This window comes from Stereum hirsutum, assembly GCF_000264905.1.
Source record: "Stereum hirsutum FP-91666 SS1 unplaced genomic scaffold STEHIscaffold_22, whole genome shotgun sequence".
Classification (NCBI taxonomy): domain Eukaryota; kingdom Fungi; phylum Basidiomycota; class Agaricomycetes; order Russulales; family Stereaceae; genus Stereum; species Stereum hirsutum.
This window is the reverse complement of record NW_006763152.1, coordinates 497,911-515,256: the sequence shown is the minus strand read 5'-3', so window position 1 is coordinate 515,256 and position 17,346 is coordinate 497,911. Positions and strand designations below refer to the sequence as shown.

At 49.4% G+C, this 17,346-nt stretch overlaps 5 protein-coding genes across 5 annotated transcripts; 4 read left to right on the top strand and 1 right to left on the bottom strand.

The window, feature by feature from the left end:
* Positions 1-604: 604 nt before the first annotated feature.
* Positions 605-4,415, bottom strand: STEHIDRAFT_68803 (uncharacterized protein; the record flags this gene model as incomplete). Its single annotated transcript, XM_007310798.1, has 4 exons — positions 605-892; positions 958-1,292; positions 1,357-1,468; positions 4,173-4,415. Coding segments are annotated over 4 exons (978 nt in total), but the record flags the coding sequence as incomplete, so codon positions are not given.
* Positions 4,416-5,958: 1,543 nt separating this feature from the next.
* On the top strand, positions 5,959-7,859 carry STEHIDRAFT_126278 (uncharacterized protein). The gene is made up of 6 exons (XM_007310930.1): positions 5,959-6,094; positions 6,159-6,390; positions 6,452-6,750; positions 6,824-7,126; positions 7,222-7,325; positions 7,506-7,859. Exons 1-6 carry the CDS (start codon positions 6,007-6,009, stop codon positions 7,656-7,658), a joined length of 1,179 nt encoding a protein of 392 aa, XP_007310992.1. The 5' UTR covers positions 5,959-6,006; the 3' UTR covers positions 7,659-7,859.
* Positions 7,860-8,570: 711 nt separating this feature from the next.
* STEHIDRAFT_116195 (uncharacterized protein) lies at positions 8,571-10,299 on the top strand (the record flags this gene model as incomplete). The annotated part of the gene is made up of 8 exons (XM_007310929.1): positions 8,571-8,685; positions 8,756-8,798; positions 8,857-9,121; positions 9,206-9,308; positions 9,373-9,544; positions 9,606-9,721; positions 9,787-9,887; positions 9,943-10,299. 8 exons carry the CDS (start codon positions 8,571-8,573, stop codon positions 10,297-10,299), a joined length of 1,272 nt encoding a protein of 423 aa, XP_007310991.1.
* A 2,523-nt stretch (positions 10,300-12,822) lies between these two features.
* STEHIDRAFT_116194 (uncharacterized protein) lies at positions 12,823-14,321 on the top strand (the record flags this gene model as incomplete). The annotated part of the gene is made up of 7 exons (XM_007310928.1): positions 12,823-12,834; positions 12,886-12,963; positions 13,229-13,325; positions 13,400-13,568; positions 13,621-13,736; positions 13,802-13,933; positions 13,960-14,321. The coding sequence occupies 7 exons, from the start codon at positions 12,823-12,825 to the stop codon at positions 14,319-14,321; spliced, it is 966 nt and encodes a 321-aa protein (XP_007310990.1).
* Positions 14,322-16,173: 1,852 nt separating this feature from the next.
* On the top strand, positions 16,174-17,262 carry STEHIDRAFT_163258 (uncharacterized protein; the record flags this gene model as incomplete). The annotated part of the gene is made up of 4 exons (XM_007310927.1): positions 16,174-16,464; positions 16,530-16,598; positions 16,662-17,097; positions 17,165-17,262. The coding sequence occupies 4 exons, from the start codon at positions 16,174-16,176 to the stop codon at positions 17,260-17,262; spliced, it is 894 nt and encodes a 297-aa protein (XP_007310989.1).
* Positions 17,263-17,346: the final 84 nt, after the last annotated feature.

Below are 17,346 nucleotides of genomic sequence, written 5' to 3'. Positions count from 1 at the left end.
ACTCAAGTGCGCTGCTCTTTGAGGCTATGCTTACTTTGTTACAATATGGAGAGGTACAAGTGTACACTCGGGATCCTCAGTGGTCCTGGTATTTCATGCGCCCATTAGTCTGCCGCAAAGAGAGATATGAGGACGTATTACGTCGGCTCGATTGATCGTCGATACATATGCTTGAACGGGAACAGACACGGAGCACTTATTAATTTCGCGAGACAAAGGACTCCGTATCTCTTAGACTGAACCGCTGGGTAAACTCACGAGCTAGATGTTTGGGTCGAATTTGACAGCAGCGCCGGAACACGGTGGCCCGTCAGTAACGAGAGCGACAATCATGATACTGGTGATTCGTACTCAGGTTGCACGAAACAACCGCCACGTGACTGTAGTTATGATGCACCGGCGATTGGAGTTTTACTAGCCATATCTAAAGACATAGAGCTCGCCTTGGTCCTGTTACGAAGATGATAAGTCTACTAGCAGAACAAGCACACCACGGCCGGTCAGATTCAGAGTCACCAGGATACAAATGAGCCATACATAATCTCTCACGCCATAGAACAGCGTATTACCGCACTGCATACTCCTCCAAAAAGCATGTCGTAGCTCACTCTACCATGCCCTTGACAACTTTCACTGCGGTGCTTCTTCCACCAGGAAACCAGATCTCTTCATACCCTTCATCGAGCATCACCGTCTCTGGCTCCGCTTTGGGAGAAATATCGAGTAAATCTTGACGAGGGGACACAGAGGAAGGTACTGCAACCAAACCGGGAACTTCGGTGCCATGATGGCCTCCTTGAAAGGCAATGCGACTCGCGGCATAAGTACCCGTCTTGTGCGACCACGCTTGTCCGAGTGCGACACGAAGCGCGATCAACTCCGGCGCGATGCACTGAGCGGTTTGTGATCATTACCAGGTCAGGAAAACGATTCAACATTCTGGGATAGGCGACATACCATCGCTTGCGAGAGAACCGGCAGCAAAACCCTCTGAAAGGGAGCATCCACCGCATAACAAACTAAATAAGCAGTATAAGTCACTGTGTGTATCACAGCCGACTCGACCACCATCGCCGATATGGAAGTATACATCCTGGTGTCGACGTCGTGGGTGGGTAATGTTTTCTTCATGAGCCTTCGAATATAAAGGAGGCGCAGCACAATCCCGAATGTGACGACGATGTTGAGGAAGATGGATATCGACCAGAAGGCAACGTTCCAGGGTGTGGCGGACGACGACCAAATGTTGTAATTAGGGCGTGAGGTCTTGATGCACGCTGTCACTCCGAGCGCTATATGACAGTAATCGTCAATCGGATTACCTATAACAGGATATAGCCGCGATAATTATATTACCGATGACGGAGAGGAGAAGGAAGAACGGGAGGACAACGACGCAAAGGTCTTTACTCCAGATCACCCACAGCCGATAGACCTGTAAGGAGGTGGAAGGAGTGAGTATCAACAACTCCACAAGGCGACATGAAAGCACCACTGGGTGGAATCAAAACGTACGAGAACTGCGCCCGTCAAGATATCACCCAGCAAGAAAACGACGGTCCCGACCACGTTGACTGGAACGTTGTAGTGGTCTCGCAGCCAGACTGCTGGTCCACCAGGATACCCGCGATTCTCGATAAACATGAGTTCGAATTCGTGAGCGTTGCATCCGAAGCGGACAGTGCCCAGACTGAAGAGGACAAAGATGAGGGCCCCTTGCTGAAGACGGTGTTTGAAAGCTCCTTTGTTCCGGTTTATGAGGTATGCTGCTCCGATAAAAATGCATGCGTGGAAGCCTATGGGAAGTCACATCGTCGGATGCCTAGTGTCAATCAGAATGAAAAAATACACAAGATGCTGCGAGAGAAGACTTGCCGTATGCAACTCCACCCAACATGACGCCCATGAAGGTGTAACGTTCAATCCAAAGGTCGTGTTGGGTCTCAATAACGGCCGAGTTAAGACTTGACATAGCGACGTTAGAGAATATCGGGGTAGTGGTGGACTAATGGCCGTTGTGAGAGGGCTCGAGGATATAATAGCGGGGCATTCCTGGACGATTGACAGGGCACCGAATAGGAACACTCTTGATATCAATCCTGAACGTCAACTTGAAACAGCGCTCAATTGTGCATACAATTGGGACTTCGTTCTGATATTTCCCAAAGCGAAGGCATCGAGGAAAGAGAGCTCACCCTTTGAGACAAGGTGGGACCGCCAGCGCTGAGGGAGTACATCACGGGACAGATATACATTGCACTTCCCCGTTGATTTGAATCTTTGATGAGTGCTGCCAGCAAGAATCCCGGTGAGCTCGGGGATCGTCTATCCTTTGCAGTTTTGAGATGCAGTGGGATGGGACCGGTCAACGACGAGAGTGACGAACATGATACGGTGATCCCGAGGATACATAGCCTACTTGACCTGGCCTAGCCTACTTGACCTGGCCCGTACGCTCACATTCAGAATATATCCAAGAGCATATCCTTGCGATGAAATGGTCCAGACCGTGAGTACAAAGTGAGCAAGTTAGTAACTTGCCCATTGTTGATTGACGCAGTTGCAAGTCGCCGATCTGTCAATAGCACCGTTCACGGCCCCTTTCTAAGCGCAGCACAGTGTTATTATAATAATTTGAGGAAAGGGACACACCTGTCAGCCGAAAAGGAGGATAGAGGAGAGTCGCAAGTTTCCGAGTCGGAGCACTGGAAGCGGTCAACGATGGGACTCGGCCGCTGTAAGTCCTGCTACTCGCAACTTCCTGCTTCGTGAGTTTTGGCGCTCACTCGCATAGTAGTTTCGAGCTGCCATTTCGGGCTGACAGTGTCCCTTTCCTCGAATGAAAGATGATTTCGGCGTTCAGAAAATCGCCGTAAACGGTGCTATTACTCCAGAGCCGCCTATGCAAATCGGCTGAGCACAAAATCCCGCCCATGTGAGCCAAAAAAGGAGAACGATGGTCGTGTCCAAGTCGTGTCAATATGAAGGAGGACGTGATAGTTGCATGATAAGTTGAAGGTCGTTGGAAGATCGGCAAAAACGGAGAAGCGTAGCTTGCCGAGGGTTAGGGTTCTGGTACATAGAAGGTGGCACCGAAGTGGCATCCTCAGATTCAATTCCATGTTCACGGCCTGATTTACTCTACCTCGGACTTCGTATGTGCTATAATGCAGTACTATCACACAAATACACTTGTATCATAGGATCTCCCCATTAGCAATATCGCCCGATGACACTTCGCAACCAATATACTCAATTGTCAAGCTCCTCAGGGGAACGCACATTGTTGCTTAATATCCCTGCAACCGGCCCCGACTCCGGGTCATTCGCCTCTAACGATGTACCAGCACGGGTTGTACGTCGAGAACGGCCTGGTGATGCGTTGTCGACGTCTGTATTACCGAAATGGAGGACACTAGCGAAATCAAGGTCGACGCTCGTGTCCCGAGGATACGCTTTGCCCAGAGCGACTCTCAGAACGATCAATCCAGGGGAAATGTACTATCAAAGGGGAGAGTTGATGTTTTCAGCAGCACTGATGATCTCAGTAGATCGGTTGGGATAGAAGAGCAATTTACTTACCATAGCCTGACCAAGCACTGGAGAGACGGCTCGTTGCAATGGACTATTGATGACATAGCAGATGAGGAAGAAGGTATAGGTGACAGTATGTATAGCGGCGGATTCCATGACCATCGCAGCTATGGACATGTACAATGAACCCTTGCGCATAGGAAGGGCTCTCCGTATGAGCGTCCGCATGGAGAGAAGGCGGTATACGATTCCGGAGGTAACGAGGATGTTGAACGTGATTGAGGTGACCGCGTAGGAGGTCGTCCAGGCGGTAGCTTGACTCGACCAGAGGCTTCGACCAGGCGCAATGGGTTTGATACATGATACGACCCCTAAGGCTACTAGCAAAGCGGTCAATCAGAAACATATGCCAAACTAGACCAATGAGATTCTTACACGTAGACGCGGTGTATACCAATGCTGGGATAGCGGGGAGTAGATAGCTTCGGTTCCAGAGAACCCAAAAGCGATACAGCTAGATACACAGGCACAACGAGTCAACGACTTGGTAACTGTGAGAAGTAAATTGAGATGATATTGTTCTGAGGAAGACATACAAGGACACCGTCTGCTACGGCAGTACCCATACAGAATATGACATTTGTGGCGGTACTAACTGTTGACGCACCGTATCGTGCCTCCAAAAACATCGCGGGCCCGCCAGGAAAGTCACGATCTTCGATGAACATCATTTCGAGAAATGTAGAATCACAGCCGATATAAATGGTGCCCAATACGAACAGAATGAATATAAACAGGTTCTGTAGTATCCTAACTCTCGGCTTAGCACCCGTCTTGCTGATGAAGTATGCGGCACCGAAAAATAGGCAGGCGTGAAAACCTTCAAATCAAGGAAAGTAGATGAAACAAAAATGATCATTGTCTGATATATTGAGCTCACCATACGAAACACCACCAAGTATCGCACCGGCAAACGAATAACGCTCCGTCAATAGACAAAGCGGCGACTCCTCGGGGGCGTAGCTGGAGTTCGACATTCAAGGAGCTTGTTGATCGATATTTTTCGGTGAGTCTGGGGAAGATGAGCTGTAGCAGTGAGTGTACAGTTCCTTGGACAGAAAGAAAGGAAGTTGTATTCAAGGTATATTCGTATATTTCGAGCCACACTATTTTATAAAATAGTACTGTCGTTCGAGAGTCTTCAGAACTTTAAAGTTTGACAAGGGATGTCGATATAGCGTCCGACGTCGGTATCGACTGTATTGCTCCTCTGTATCTTCCATACCCATCAGAATTTGGCCGCAGTCAGCTTCGGCGGGTAGAGTGCGAGGTCGTTTATCACTGCTAGGGACATCGTTTACTCTGCAAGAATAAGGATGCCCCGAACACAGTGAATTGTGCGCCGCATGAACTGTTTGTTCATGACTCCCTGCTTATGGAGCCCGTAATGGCCGGCTAGACAGACAAATAAATGTGATGCTCGGTCTGCAAAAGCGGTATACCACCAGTTAGAATTCTGTTCTGAACCATTGTATGGTGGACGTGAAGGCACGTACAAACGCCCTGTTCAATTGTCATTGGTGTATGTGGGCATGACGGAGCAGGGGGTCGTTGTTCAAATATATCTCCGAGCACACGGAGCCTTCAAGCTCCTGTGCCGTCCCATGATTTTCCCATTAAAGGGTGCTATGTAACAGCTCGGGTTAGACGGGCGAAAGCTGAACTGCCGCTGTTGAACATCCACAAATACCGTCCGCTGCAGTTTCCACCATGCCATTAGACTCGTCAACCAGTGCTTGCAGCGATAAAGCAATAGGAAGCCGCTGTAGGTTAGATTCAGAGCCTACGGTGCTCATTCATAGAAATTGGATGAGCCTGAATTCGTGTCAATGCCTTGTCTGTTAGTGATGTGCCCAACGGACACGAAAGATATGCCGAGCGCAATGAAACATCTAGGCTGACCTTTGGTTCGGCCGGCACATGCTGTCCCACTGGCACAAAGAAATCGAGCACAAGAGCGTATGTATAGCCACTACACGGAATATATAGGCCTGTACTTGATTTTGCAGAGAAAGGACATACATAACCGTTCCCCATTCGCCGGTCCGGGTGAGTGACCCCATGGAGGTAATCATCGGGGCAGAAGGTTGATAGCTACTCACTGCCTTCCTTCCATCGAATCGGTATCAGTACTCACGTTTCTGAACATTGATTGCTAGAAACTTGTGCCGAAGTTGTGTGAACGATGTGCGAGGTCGTCATGGTCAGTGTAAAAGAGAGGATATCGACAATGCGGATTCCAACCGAAAGGGTGAAGGGTGGCGCGCATAGGGTTAGGGTTCTACGAAATGTGGCGTTCCCCACAATGTTGGGTTCGCAGACTTGCTTCTACCGCTCACCACGGTCCAGAACGGCTTAGGCTCGACAACATACCCATCGACATTTTGCTTGACATTCAGGCCAATTTTCTCCATGTCAACATACACCGGCGCCCGACGTTCACCGTCAACGTTCTCCTCCCCCGCCTCGACCACCCTCTTTCGTCGGCTAACATGGGAAGGTGTGAACTGTTTCCTAGTATACTCTTTCATCTTTGTCAAATATTTAAGGAAAACAATCCATAGGAACTGTACCACTAGAGATACGCGTTGACCCCAAGGAACTTCCAGCCAATTCTAACCGCGGACTGGAATGTTACTTCCTCCAAGCTCCGCGCGTCAGCTATCTCCCCCTTCTCGTCCCGGAAATCAAGCGTTTTCTGTGTGATGTCGTCTTCGACGACGAGGCTGCGAGAACGATAGGATCGAAGGAGGAGGACTGGTGGTTTGAGAGCGAGGAAGGTGGACTGATCAAGTGGTGCGTTCGCATCCTTTGCAGTTATCCTGCCACCTTTGCTGACGTCTGGTGGGACAAGCAGGCATTGGCCCATAGGTCTGATCCACGACAATCACACTATCGCGTCCTCTCTACGCCCGACGCCCTCTACTTCCACATCGTCGCCGTTTGGTGGTCCACAAACGACCCCGCTTCGGCTTACTCTTCATCTGGCGTCGCCACCAACGGATAAGCTCTTGATCGCGCCGAGCGCAGAGGCATGCAAGCAGGCGTTCATGGGTCAGCTGAAGGAGGCTGATTTCATGCGCTGGGGTAGTACGAAGAGGATGACGGGGTTGAGAAAGCAGGAGCAAGACGGGATATGGGAGGGTATCAAAGACCGTGAGTCTCTCCTTCCACCACTGCTTCCCAACGACAGCTACATCTGACCAACACGGTTCTATCATCTCTATAGACAACTTCGACGACTACTGGCGCGTCGCCTCTAAAGTGACACCATCCACCCTCCCCACATCCACCCGCCCTACCTCTCCCTCCGGAAATCCACACTCCACCCTCAACCGTCTCGCCTCCGAACAAGGCATATCGTCAAATTCTACCTCCATGCACACACGTCCTCCGAGTGCCGATCCTCAGGATAGTAGCAGAGACAGAGAGAAGAACGATTCAGCGTGGAGTGTGAGGAGTGTGCCGGTGAGGGTGTACTTGCCGGAGGGACCGGTGATGCAGGAGTTGGTGCCTCCGTTAATGGAGGATGGTGGGTTGTTTTACTGGCATGGTGTCTACGATCCTCGATTGGAGTACTGATTGGAGTGTGTTTGGCCTTGGCCTTGGTGTTGTTACCCTCTGTAGGCTCCCCGACAACGTTGTCTGATTTCTTGAACCAGCACTTTCCGCTGCTATTCCCTTCGCCGACTCCCCAAAGGCCACAAGTACGCAACCTGGGCTACACACTGGTGAGCAATGCCAACAATATTCCTCCTACTTTTAGTCGTTTCTCACCGCGGGTGCTTCTACAACCATTCACTCACCCCGCAATGTTCAACCTACGCCACACTTTCTGCCTGACCACACGCCACACTTCCCTCACCTTACCTCCTCGACCTCCATGGACGTTTTCACCGACACGTCCAAAGATCCAAGGGGTCCTTGCACCCTTCGAAGCCGAAATGGCCTGGATAGGCGCCTGCATGGCCGGCGCTGACGGCTGGGTGAACATTTGTGTGGGCTTGGTCCCTGCGAGCAGTGGAGGCGGCGGCGGCGGAGGTGCTACCCCAAGAAGACGATAAGACCCGGGCGGGATCTGTGGTATGGAAGTTTAATAAGTTACGGGCGGATGGTGGTGCTTGAATGGAAGGGTAATACTTTCTTCGTTTGATTGTGCTGGTGTCGCAGGATATACTTGGGCACATTTGTCCTGTGGGAGGACTGATACCATGCATTTGTGTCGATTTATAAGGATTCTTTTTCTATGGCTAGATGTTTATTGTCGAGATAACATATATTGTGGCGGAGTCGTAGCCTGTCCACAGAGCGTTTCGACGCAGCAATAATTTCAAGCTCCCTTCACGAACCAGGACTCAATGAGTCCTCGGTCGTTGACGATGTGTGTACTCTCGAGTGGACATCTCCATCATCGAGTGGAGACTTTCCGCTGCATGATCAGGGCCGTATGTGCATATTGACCATGAGGATTTAATTTGGGACCACTCGGACTAGCAGACTGAGATTCTGCCTCCAATTGTGTACAGGTTGGCGGGTTTCGGGATCTCCGCGACTGCGCACACCTCATCTCGGACTGACCGCTTCGACGAAGTCGGGACGCTTGGAGTACGATTATCTTCGAAGCTCACCATGCCCACAGACACCGGTCAGCGCAATCAGACTATCAGGCATCGTAGAGGTGCGCACGACCGATAGAGCCTGTTTCGACGCCGTAATCGATACAGCCTTGCTCCGCCAAATGAAAAAAGAAGATGTTCTGGTCTACTTCAAACATCTTTGTTGAGTGCATTCTCGCTCGTCTTGTTGTCGTCTGAAATCCTCCCTATGCGGAGCAATTAGTCCGTGACCCTTACATCGGAACACGTTTACATTGTGTCTGTGCTGGATATGAATATATTTAGGACCACCCTCACGATTCAGGAGGGAAGGGTATTTTTCCACTCCATTTCTCATCAGCATCTACTGCACTTTCCAAAATGTCAGCTGCCGATACAGGAGGAATTGGTAGCGTCTCTTCGCTTGTCGAGGATGCAACTAAAGAGGAATTCCTGTTTATGCTTCTTCCTCTTTTGATCCCGACGTTGGTGTACGGTACGTGCGCTCTCTTGCTCTCTCGAATAATTGTACGAGCGAGCACGTATTGATGCTCCTATGTTTCCAGGCTTTCTAATGGTGTTGTTCCTTGCATCCACGTGGCTTTTATGGTGCGCTCATTCCAGTGTCTCGAACATCGAGTTCAACTGAAAATGCACTCGACTCAAGCCGACGCGGACCTACGACGCGAGCAACGGTATTCATGCTGGTAGTGACAGTGATGATGTTTTGCATCTCGACATGCGCCTGGGTCCTGAGGCTCGTCCGAGCTCGCGTCGTCATCCGAACAAATATCGTAGATGCTATCAAAGACATAGCATTGGCATATCCCTCTATACAGGATCCTCTTACGAATGAGTTGGACAAGCTATCATCCGTCTCTTATTTCTGGGACCCAGTCAATCCTATTTGGTCCCATCTGGGTCTCGGAAATGTAAGCCCTCCCCTTCACTCTCTTCTCCTTCTTTACTACTGCCAGCTAACATTCCTATTCGTTTGCGCACTTGTTTCGTTTTAGTTCATCTTGAACGACGTTATCGCTGTGTGGAGGGCTTGGGTGGTTTCCGCAGCGAGCCAGAGGGCCAGAAAATGGATCCTTGTCACCAGTGGTGCGACGTTCAGTGCGTTATATGATATTTGCTGCTTCTTTCTCTACCTGATACGGGCGCACTCTTTCTGCAACAGTGTTAGAGCTGTCGCTGTTGATCTATACTGCGGTTCTTCCGCCTTCTGGTGGCCCCACAGTTTATTTCAATGGGATTTCGGATACACTGGTCTATTTCTTGAGGGAGTTAGCCCGATGTGTTTCTCTATTTACCAACGCTTGGACAACATTGGTTATCGGACGAAAAGCATGGTCAGGCCGGTTCCGTTCTAAATTCGTGATGGATAACTCATACAGGTCGGTTGGGTCATAGGCAGCATCGGACCCTTTTGAAAAGCGTTAGGCATCCTCTTCTTCGTTCGACCCCTGCCATGAGAGTGTTGGTAGTCCTGGTAGAGTCAGGCGGGATTTACTGTGTCATTTGGTCCGGTAAGTGTATCTCAGGGAGGTAGGTCGACGTTATACATGTCTTACCCATTCGATTTTCTATGTAGTCTATATTGCTTCTTGGACCGAGCAACTTACGAATCGCGCTCGAGCTGAAGGCGTTCTGAGCCTCTTCGCTATCTACCCCGAGTTAATGATCCATCTTGCAGTATGTTTATCATTTTCTTTAACCTTGCCTTCTGACCGAGAGTGCGCTCACCCAGGCCATCTACCCGACCGTTATTATCATCTTGGTGTCCCTCAAAATAACCTTCGGAGAGGTCATTTCAGCGAATTACGCCAATTCCGAGCTGTCTGCCATCGTTTTCGACCCAACGAACGAACTCGGACGGCCAGGCCCCTCGAATCGTGCTGGATCGAGTGGTGCCGTGGGCGATACGCTGTACCCTTCGTCTTCGAGCCAAGATTCAGATACGAGTCCAGGAGCGTCCCATCTAACTTACTCCGGGGATTTCTCCCGTAACGGTTCATTGGAGGGAGAGAAGATCGACATGCCCTTGGACTCGACGATTGATGTGGGTAATAGTCGTTTGGATTCGGGAAAGGAATCTTTATGTTGAGATGGAAGAGTTTGATAGACTATCAAACGACGAGAGAGGAATCATTGGAATGTGGATCATGAATACATTGTGAGTTCATCACAGCCCGTGCCAATACTATTACCATCATCGTGTTGACCTTCGACTCTCGCGACCGTGTCCCCGTAGGTAATTCTTCTCAGAAGTCTATCATTCGCTCACGGATGTATGTTCATACCTTACACATGTCGATCTGCTTCATAACGCGCTGTTTGCTTCTCATGTTCGCTCCATCCATCAGGGTCTCGCCACTGTCTTTTATCATTTTTTCAGACAGGCGATGTGAGGTAGATACACCTCCTGTTCGGAACCTACTTCAGGAGTGAATCTCTTGTCTCCGAGGAAAGCCTGCCGTTATTCTCCACGCCCATGCGTCGACATTCTCCCAGATCTAATCCTCCCCTGTGAAGATCACTTGCTCGCGTTCGATTGGAATTGCCCGGAGTGCTTATGCTGATCGCAGAGTTTCCAGGCTTGTATGCATGCTGTGCTCGCCCCTCCCCACCACTCCATCCCTTCACATCTCGTTGAATGCTCTGATACCTCCTAATCGTCATACACGCTCACGTTCCAGCACAAAAAGCAAGGCTTCCTCGTGCCCGTCGAAACCAAGATGGCATGGTTGAGCGCCTGCCGCCGTGAGTGGATCTTTGTCTTGGGTTAGTCCCCGCGATGAGTATAGGTTTGGGTCGGCGGTGATGCGAGTTGGACAGGAAAATGAGCACTGGGACGGAATGTGGGGTATGGAAGTTTAATATGTGTGGGTATTGGAGCATGAATGGAAGGCGAGTGTTTGTTCTTCATGCAGAGGATATCTTCGGGCATTTGCACTATGGGGGGCTAATACACCAAACTCGGGAACCTACACGAATTCTCCTGCTTCTCATCATCGATAAATGTAATCCCATGATGAAGACGGAGCGTCTCAGCGTAATCTTTTGACATATGAATGCCGTCATGCCCGTGCGTCGACTCAGGTGCGAGGTAAGGAGTCCTACGCTGAATAAACTCTGTTTGGATAGCAGGGAGTCCGATAAGGACAAGGCAAAGACTGTCCGCAAATAGGTGCGTATGACCTCAAAGCCAGCCAGTCGCGCAAAAATTTGAAGTGGGCAATATTGGTACGAATAGCTGTCTGCGGAGTTGGATAATATGAATAGAAGAGGTACGCATTTGCTATAGATCCATGCAGCTTTTCTGCGTCAGATGAAAAGACACGGCGGGGGAACCACTATTTAGAGCACGCTAAAGGCATTTCTATTGCGAAATCTATATTTTATACATAGAGGGGAAAATGCAATCGTCTAAATACCATATTTAGCGTATTTTGATGTGTAATCTATAGTTTTGCTTTGGATTTTGCTTCAGAGCTTCCCATGTCGGAGGCTGATGAAAGAATATGGACCCGAACGAATGATAATACTTGGACTAGACTTTACAATCCTCCAAAGGATGAACTATATATTTTACTTTGATCACAATATTGCGGCAGTGAAAGCCAGTCTTTAGAGTGCTCAATTTGGTGCACCAGAGATAAACAATTGAGCTCGATATGGGGCTCGCTATAGTTAAACTTTAGAGGTTCGTTGATGAGTCAGCCAATCAGAGGGTGCCACGTGGCTGATTTACTCCAAAGTTGAACTATAGCGAGCTCCATATCCAGCTCGATTGTTTATCTTTGGTGCACCAAATCGAGCACTCCAAAGGCTGGCTTTCACTGCCGCAATATTGTGATCAAAATAAAATATATAGCTCTTCCTTTGGAGTGCTGTAAACTCTAGTCCAAATATTAATATTTGTTCGGGTCCATATTCTTTCATCAGCCTCCGACATGGGAAGCTCTGAAGCAAGATCCAAAGCAAAACTATAGATTGCACATCAAAATACGCTAAATATGGTATTTAGACGACTGCATTTTCCCCTCTATGTATAAAATATAGATTTCGCAATAGAAATGCCTTTGGCGTGCTCTAAATAGTGGTTCCCCCGCCGTGAGAGGCGGTTCCACCAGCAGCGCTACCACGAGAGGCTAGACCGGCTTCGGGCATGTTGTTGTGGAGTGTGTTCCCGCTCATTCTGTCTTCTGCGAAAACGCACATTGTGGGATAATTAATCTATGAGATTTGTTCCGTCACAGGTTTCATACGTCTGTGTTGTCACTAGATATAAATATATAAGACGGCCTTCACGGTATTTGAGGAATGCCTGTCCTTCGAGGCGATCCCCACCAGGGTTCTCCGACAAACCCTCTAATCCATTCCACCTCATTCGATATCCCAGTCATAGGCACAGCGAGGATGCCAATCATCACCACCGATGACGTGGATTCATTCATCGGAGAAAGAACACAACTGGAATTCCAGGGTAATCTTCTTCCTCTCATAACCTCCACATTGGTGTACGGTTCGTGATGTCCCTCTGCCTCTCACGATTGCATTCTCAAGCTCACATATGCAATTATACCTTGTCTCAAGGCTTCTATGTTATGGTTTTCTTCTCCTCGACATGCCTTATATGGTACGTCGTCTTGTCGATAAGAAAATTTAACGATGATTTATTTCACTCAAGGCGACGGGGTTTTACTACGCGCGCGAGCGTCTTTATGTTGCTAATGACAGGAACAATGTTTTGCGTCTCCACGTGCTTGTGGGTCCTAAAACTCGTCGTCACTCGCTATATTATCTCTGCCGATATCGCAGTTGCCATCAACGAGGTGCTACTTTCGACACCAGGTTCTCTCCAAGACGAATTGGACAAGTTTATATATTCTCACGCGTTCGAGCAAGCTACTTTCATCGCTGGACCTCACTTGAGTCTTGTGAACGCAAGTATCCTCTTCTTTATTTATTGCCTTTGATATCATTGACTTACGGACAAGCTATTCTTCGGTTTTTGTCTTCGTTTTACGTAGTTCATTCTTAATGATACGATCGTCGTGTGGAGGGCTTGGGTAGTTTCAGGAAGAAGGGCCAAATCATGGATCCTGGTCGCCAGCGGTGTGACATTCGGTGCGTTCCTTGATGTTTAGTACGTCTCGATCCACCTGATATGTCGGGCGGATACTCTTTATTTCTTGGTATAGCGATTGAGATGGCACTGTTCATCTACACTGCGACTCTTCCATATTATGGCCCCGTAGTCATTGAGAACGGAATCCCAATTTCAGAGTTCGCTCTCTTGACTCAAGTGGCCATATTTATTTCTCTGTTTACCAATGCTTGGACAACAGTGATCATAGGACAAAAAGCATGGTCAGTCGGCTCGACGCCGAGCTTGTAACAGACTCATACCATTTCACTCTAGGGAACACCGGGCACTTTTGAGGAGCGCTGGACTTACTCGTCTTCATCGCACAACTACAATGTGGATCTTAATCGTTCTAGTCGAGTCTAGCATGATTTATTGCCTCGCTTGGCTCGGTGAGTAAATTGCATTGATGTTGAGTCTACATTATCCAGGCCTTATTTTTCGATTTTGCACCCAGTATATCTTGCCGCCTACGTCGGGCACCTTACGAGCTACCGGCAGACGCTCGGTGTCCATACGTTCTTCACCGTTTATGATGACTTCATGGTCCACCTTGCGGTATGTTTGCTGTTTCCTTACACTTTCCACAGTAAATTGAACAATATGTCTGACTAGGGCATCTACCCGACCATTATCGTCATCTTGGTATCCCTCAAAAAACATTCGGAGAGGTCATTTCAGCGAACAATGCCAACAATGAGTTATCCGCCATTATTTTCGAACCAGCAAGTAAGCTCATACAGTCAGACTCCTCGGATAGCGACACATCAAACGGTACCAAGGAGGAGACACCGAACCCCCCACACTCCTACGAAAGCACGGATCTTAGGCTGCCAAGCCCAGCCCACACGCCCACACCCCCCACGTTCACGATGACGTTCGACTGGAAAGAATCGCTAAGGGATACTCGAAGCTCTACGACCACCGACTCAGTCATCGAGATCGGTGGTTCAAAGCTCAGCAAAGAAGACGTTTGAGGGTATCTGGGGGGTGACGAAGAGTTAGCAAGTGAGAGTGGGTGCCCTAGTCCTACACGTTGCCAACGTTTCAGGTCCTCGGAACATCTACCATGATTTCGTGCGGTAGCCGGCCAAGAAATTGAAGCGACGAGATCATCTTGGGTGTGGTGGTTAAGGAGACGGTGGAGGTGGGAATATGAAGACGTCGAGCGTAACGTAGGATGGGGTGTTTTGATTCAGAGGGCGTCTTGGCACCGTTACTCTGGGAGCATCGTCGACAGTAGAGTGCGAATGAACGGGGGCGGCGATACTTTATGCGTTGGTAAATATTATTGTGGGCAAAACCCTGTCTAGTGTCAGGCGTGGTGGCTCTGAGTGCGTGGAAACGGAATGCCGTGAAAGTGTGTAGTGATATGGCGAAAGCTAATTCATTATCCGGATGTCTCTGAAGACAATCAACACACAGATTCCGACGGGGACATTCGCTTAGCGAACCTGAACTGACCCAGAGTGACCATCCTAGCCCTTTCTTCAAGAATTCGCGCTCGAAGTTGCCACTTCCTGAGACTTCTTCTGACCTGAGGCGCCGTCCGTACGGCTGGAATGTACACATTGTCAACGCTAGTAGCATAAGACGTGGAGTGATGAGGAGCAGAGAAAAGAGTACGAACCAACTTTCAAAATAATCAGTACCAAATGGCGCTGTGGCTGTCGTGTAGTCGGAGCGAGACCGGCCAACGCCACTAAGAGCTCAACGCCCGTGCACGTCATAACTTCGGAAAGCGGCAGAGTCAAACACTAAAGGTGATGGATTTGAGGAGAGTATCTGCACGAGGCGAATATCAACTCTTCGGTTGTCAAAGAGGTAACGACCACGGAGGGAAATGAGTAGATTGAAGAGCTTACAGAAGTGAAGTGGGTCAAAAGTCAGTAGAAGGACACACAAGCCATCGGCCCTGTGCGGGCCTTCCGTCTTACCATCGACATCGCACCTTCATAGCCTCCTCAAATTTATAACCTCTGGTTCCTTTCGCGAGGAAGGATAGGGCACCGACGTGGCCCGCTCGGTCTCTGCAAGGAGTACTCATCTGAGAAGAGTTTTATGTGCGATCCTGTACACGGAATGAAGCATGAGCGAAAGAATCCTAGAAGACATGACACAAAAGAGAGGTACTTTATTGTCTTCCCACACCTTATCCGTTTGTCTCGCCCAAGACTGTATTCATCATCCGGATTGAATTTTGATGATTCAATTTACGCGCCGTGAAGAGAATTGTGTCAAACAGGGACAGGAACAGCAAAGATCTCGACCGGAATGACTAGCTGGAGGCCCATACTCCACGGTGTTCTACTTTGGAGGTGTGGACAGCTTCAGGAAACAAGACTGGCAGCTTCTCTACCAATACCCAATACGAAGCGGACAAAGGAGGTTCCAGTACCTTTGCGTACTCGTTTAGAGACCAGTTCGTGAGTGAGAGCAAAGTACAGTTATCCATCGCTTCGACAGAGGAGTCCAAGTGGCACCCCGGTGTGGCCCAGTGTGTGTCCTGAAAAAGTTCCACTAAATTGTCGTAGCGAACGACATTTAAGGATTTATGAACATGTTAGAAAAGAGAGGTCCTCTATGAGCTACGATAAGCGTGAATGCTAGGCGACAAAGTAGCCAGGAAGCAGATTCAGGTGCAAGGATCGCTCAGAGCAACAATTCGAATTTCCATAAATCTATGGCGTGTGCAAAAAAAGAACCATTCCCAATCCAGCTCACCCCACGTGAACAGACACGCTCACGCCCACGCTCATTTCACATCCTATAAACGACGCGACGCGCCACCCGCCCAATTCCCCATCCCTACTCGTCACCACGATGTTGATGTCCCCCAGCACTGCCGCGCACTCTCCAGAAGAGGATGAATGGGCTCGTATAGAGCATATAGCTGAGAACGCATTCACGTTCTCTGATATATGCTCCGAGCCTGGCAGTACTGGGCCGAGTAGCCTTACTACTACTAGCACGGGTGTAAATAGTACGAGTGGAGTCGTATCCCATTCCGATATCGATCGCGACGCGTCGCTCGACGCGTTTTCGACGTTCGGGGGCACCCGGAATGTAGACAAGAGCGAGGAGGATCAGGAAGAGAACAATCTGATCTCTGTAGCGATGGTATGTGCATAGTTGATGGTATTGTAATTGTATGGCGTGCTGAATGGCTGCCGATCATCGTGTAGGGATATCTCCCCGGCCCTCAATGCATGGACGATTATGACGACGAGGAAATAACGGGAAAGACAGGGAAGGTTCGTATGTGCATTGATGGACAAAAGAACGAGCAACAAAATAACAACACCGAACACACCTAGGACGTCGAACCCGTTGCCGACCAGCTCGCTCTACCCAGCCCGGCCGATAGTGCTACCACTTCAAACACTCTGACTGCGGTAGATCAACACCCAGCTCAATCGGCGACCGTTGCCCCAGTCCCCTCGACCGACCTCTACTGCACCTTCAACGAAGCTATCCTGAGCATGATCGAGTCCCTGTCCAAAACCGAACCGACTCAGTTCGCCGCCACTGCAACTCCGTCCAACGTTGAGTCCTACGCGGGCGTTGCGTATACCGCGTACAATGGACAACTTGAGGATATCGAGATGGTCGACAACCCCGCTGACCAAAGGGAAGAGGAAGAAGAAAGCACGAGCGACGAAGGTTCGGTGGCGTGTTGCAGCAGCGTCGAAGGCGCGGACCCGCCGGGCGAAACGAATAGAGAGTATAGCGAAATAAGTATCGCCAACGAAGGTATATACAATGCCGAAAATTTTCAGTCTCGTCTGGTTCTGACCAAGACCACAGCGCACGCCCACAGCAAAACCTACCAAGTTCAAACCAGGCCTGAGTCCAGGGAAGTCCCCGAAACAGGACCCAGCAGTGAATGGCTTAGTAGGTTTTGCTGTGGGCATTTAACCCTGCCAGTCACTGATTCCAGAGCAACAGACAGAAACAACGAGAGAAGAGAGAAAGAAGGGGTGGCGGGGAAGAAAGTGAGAG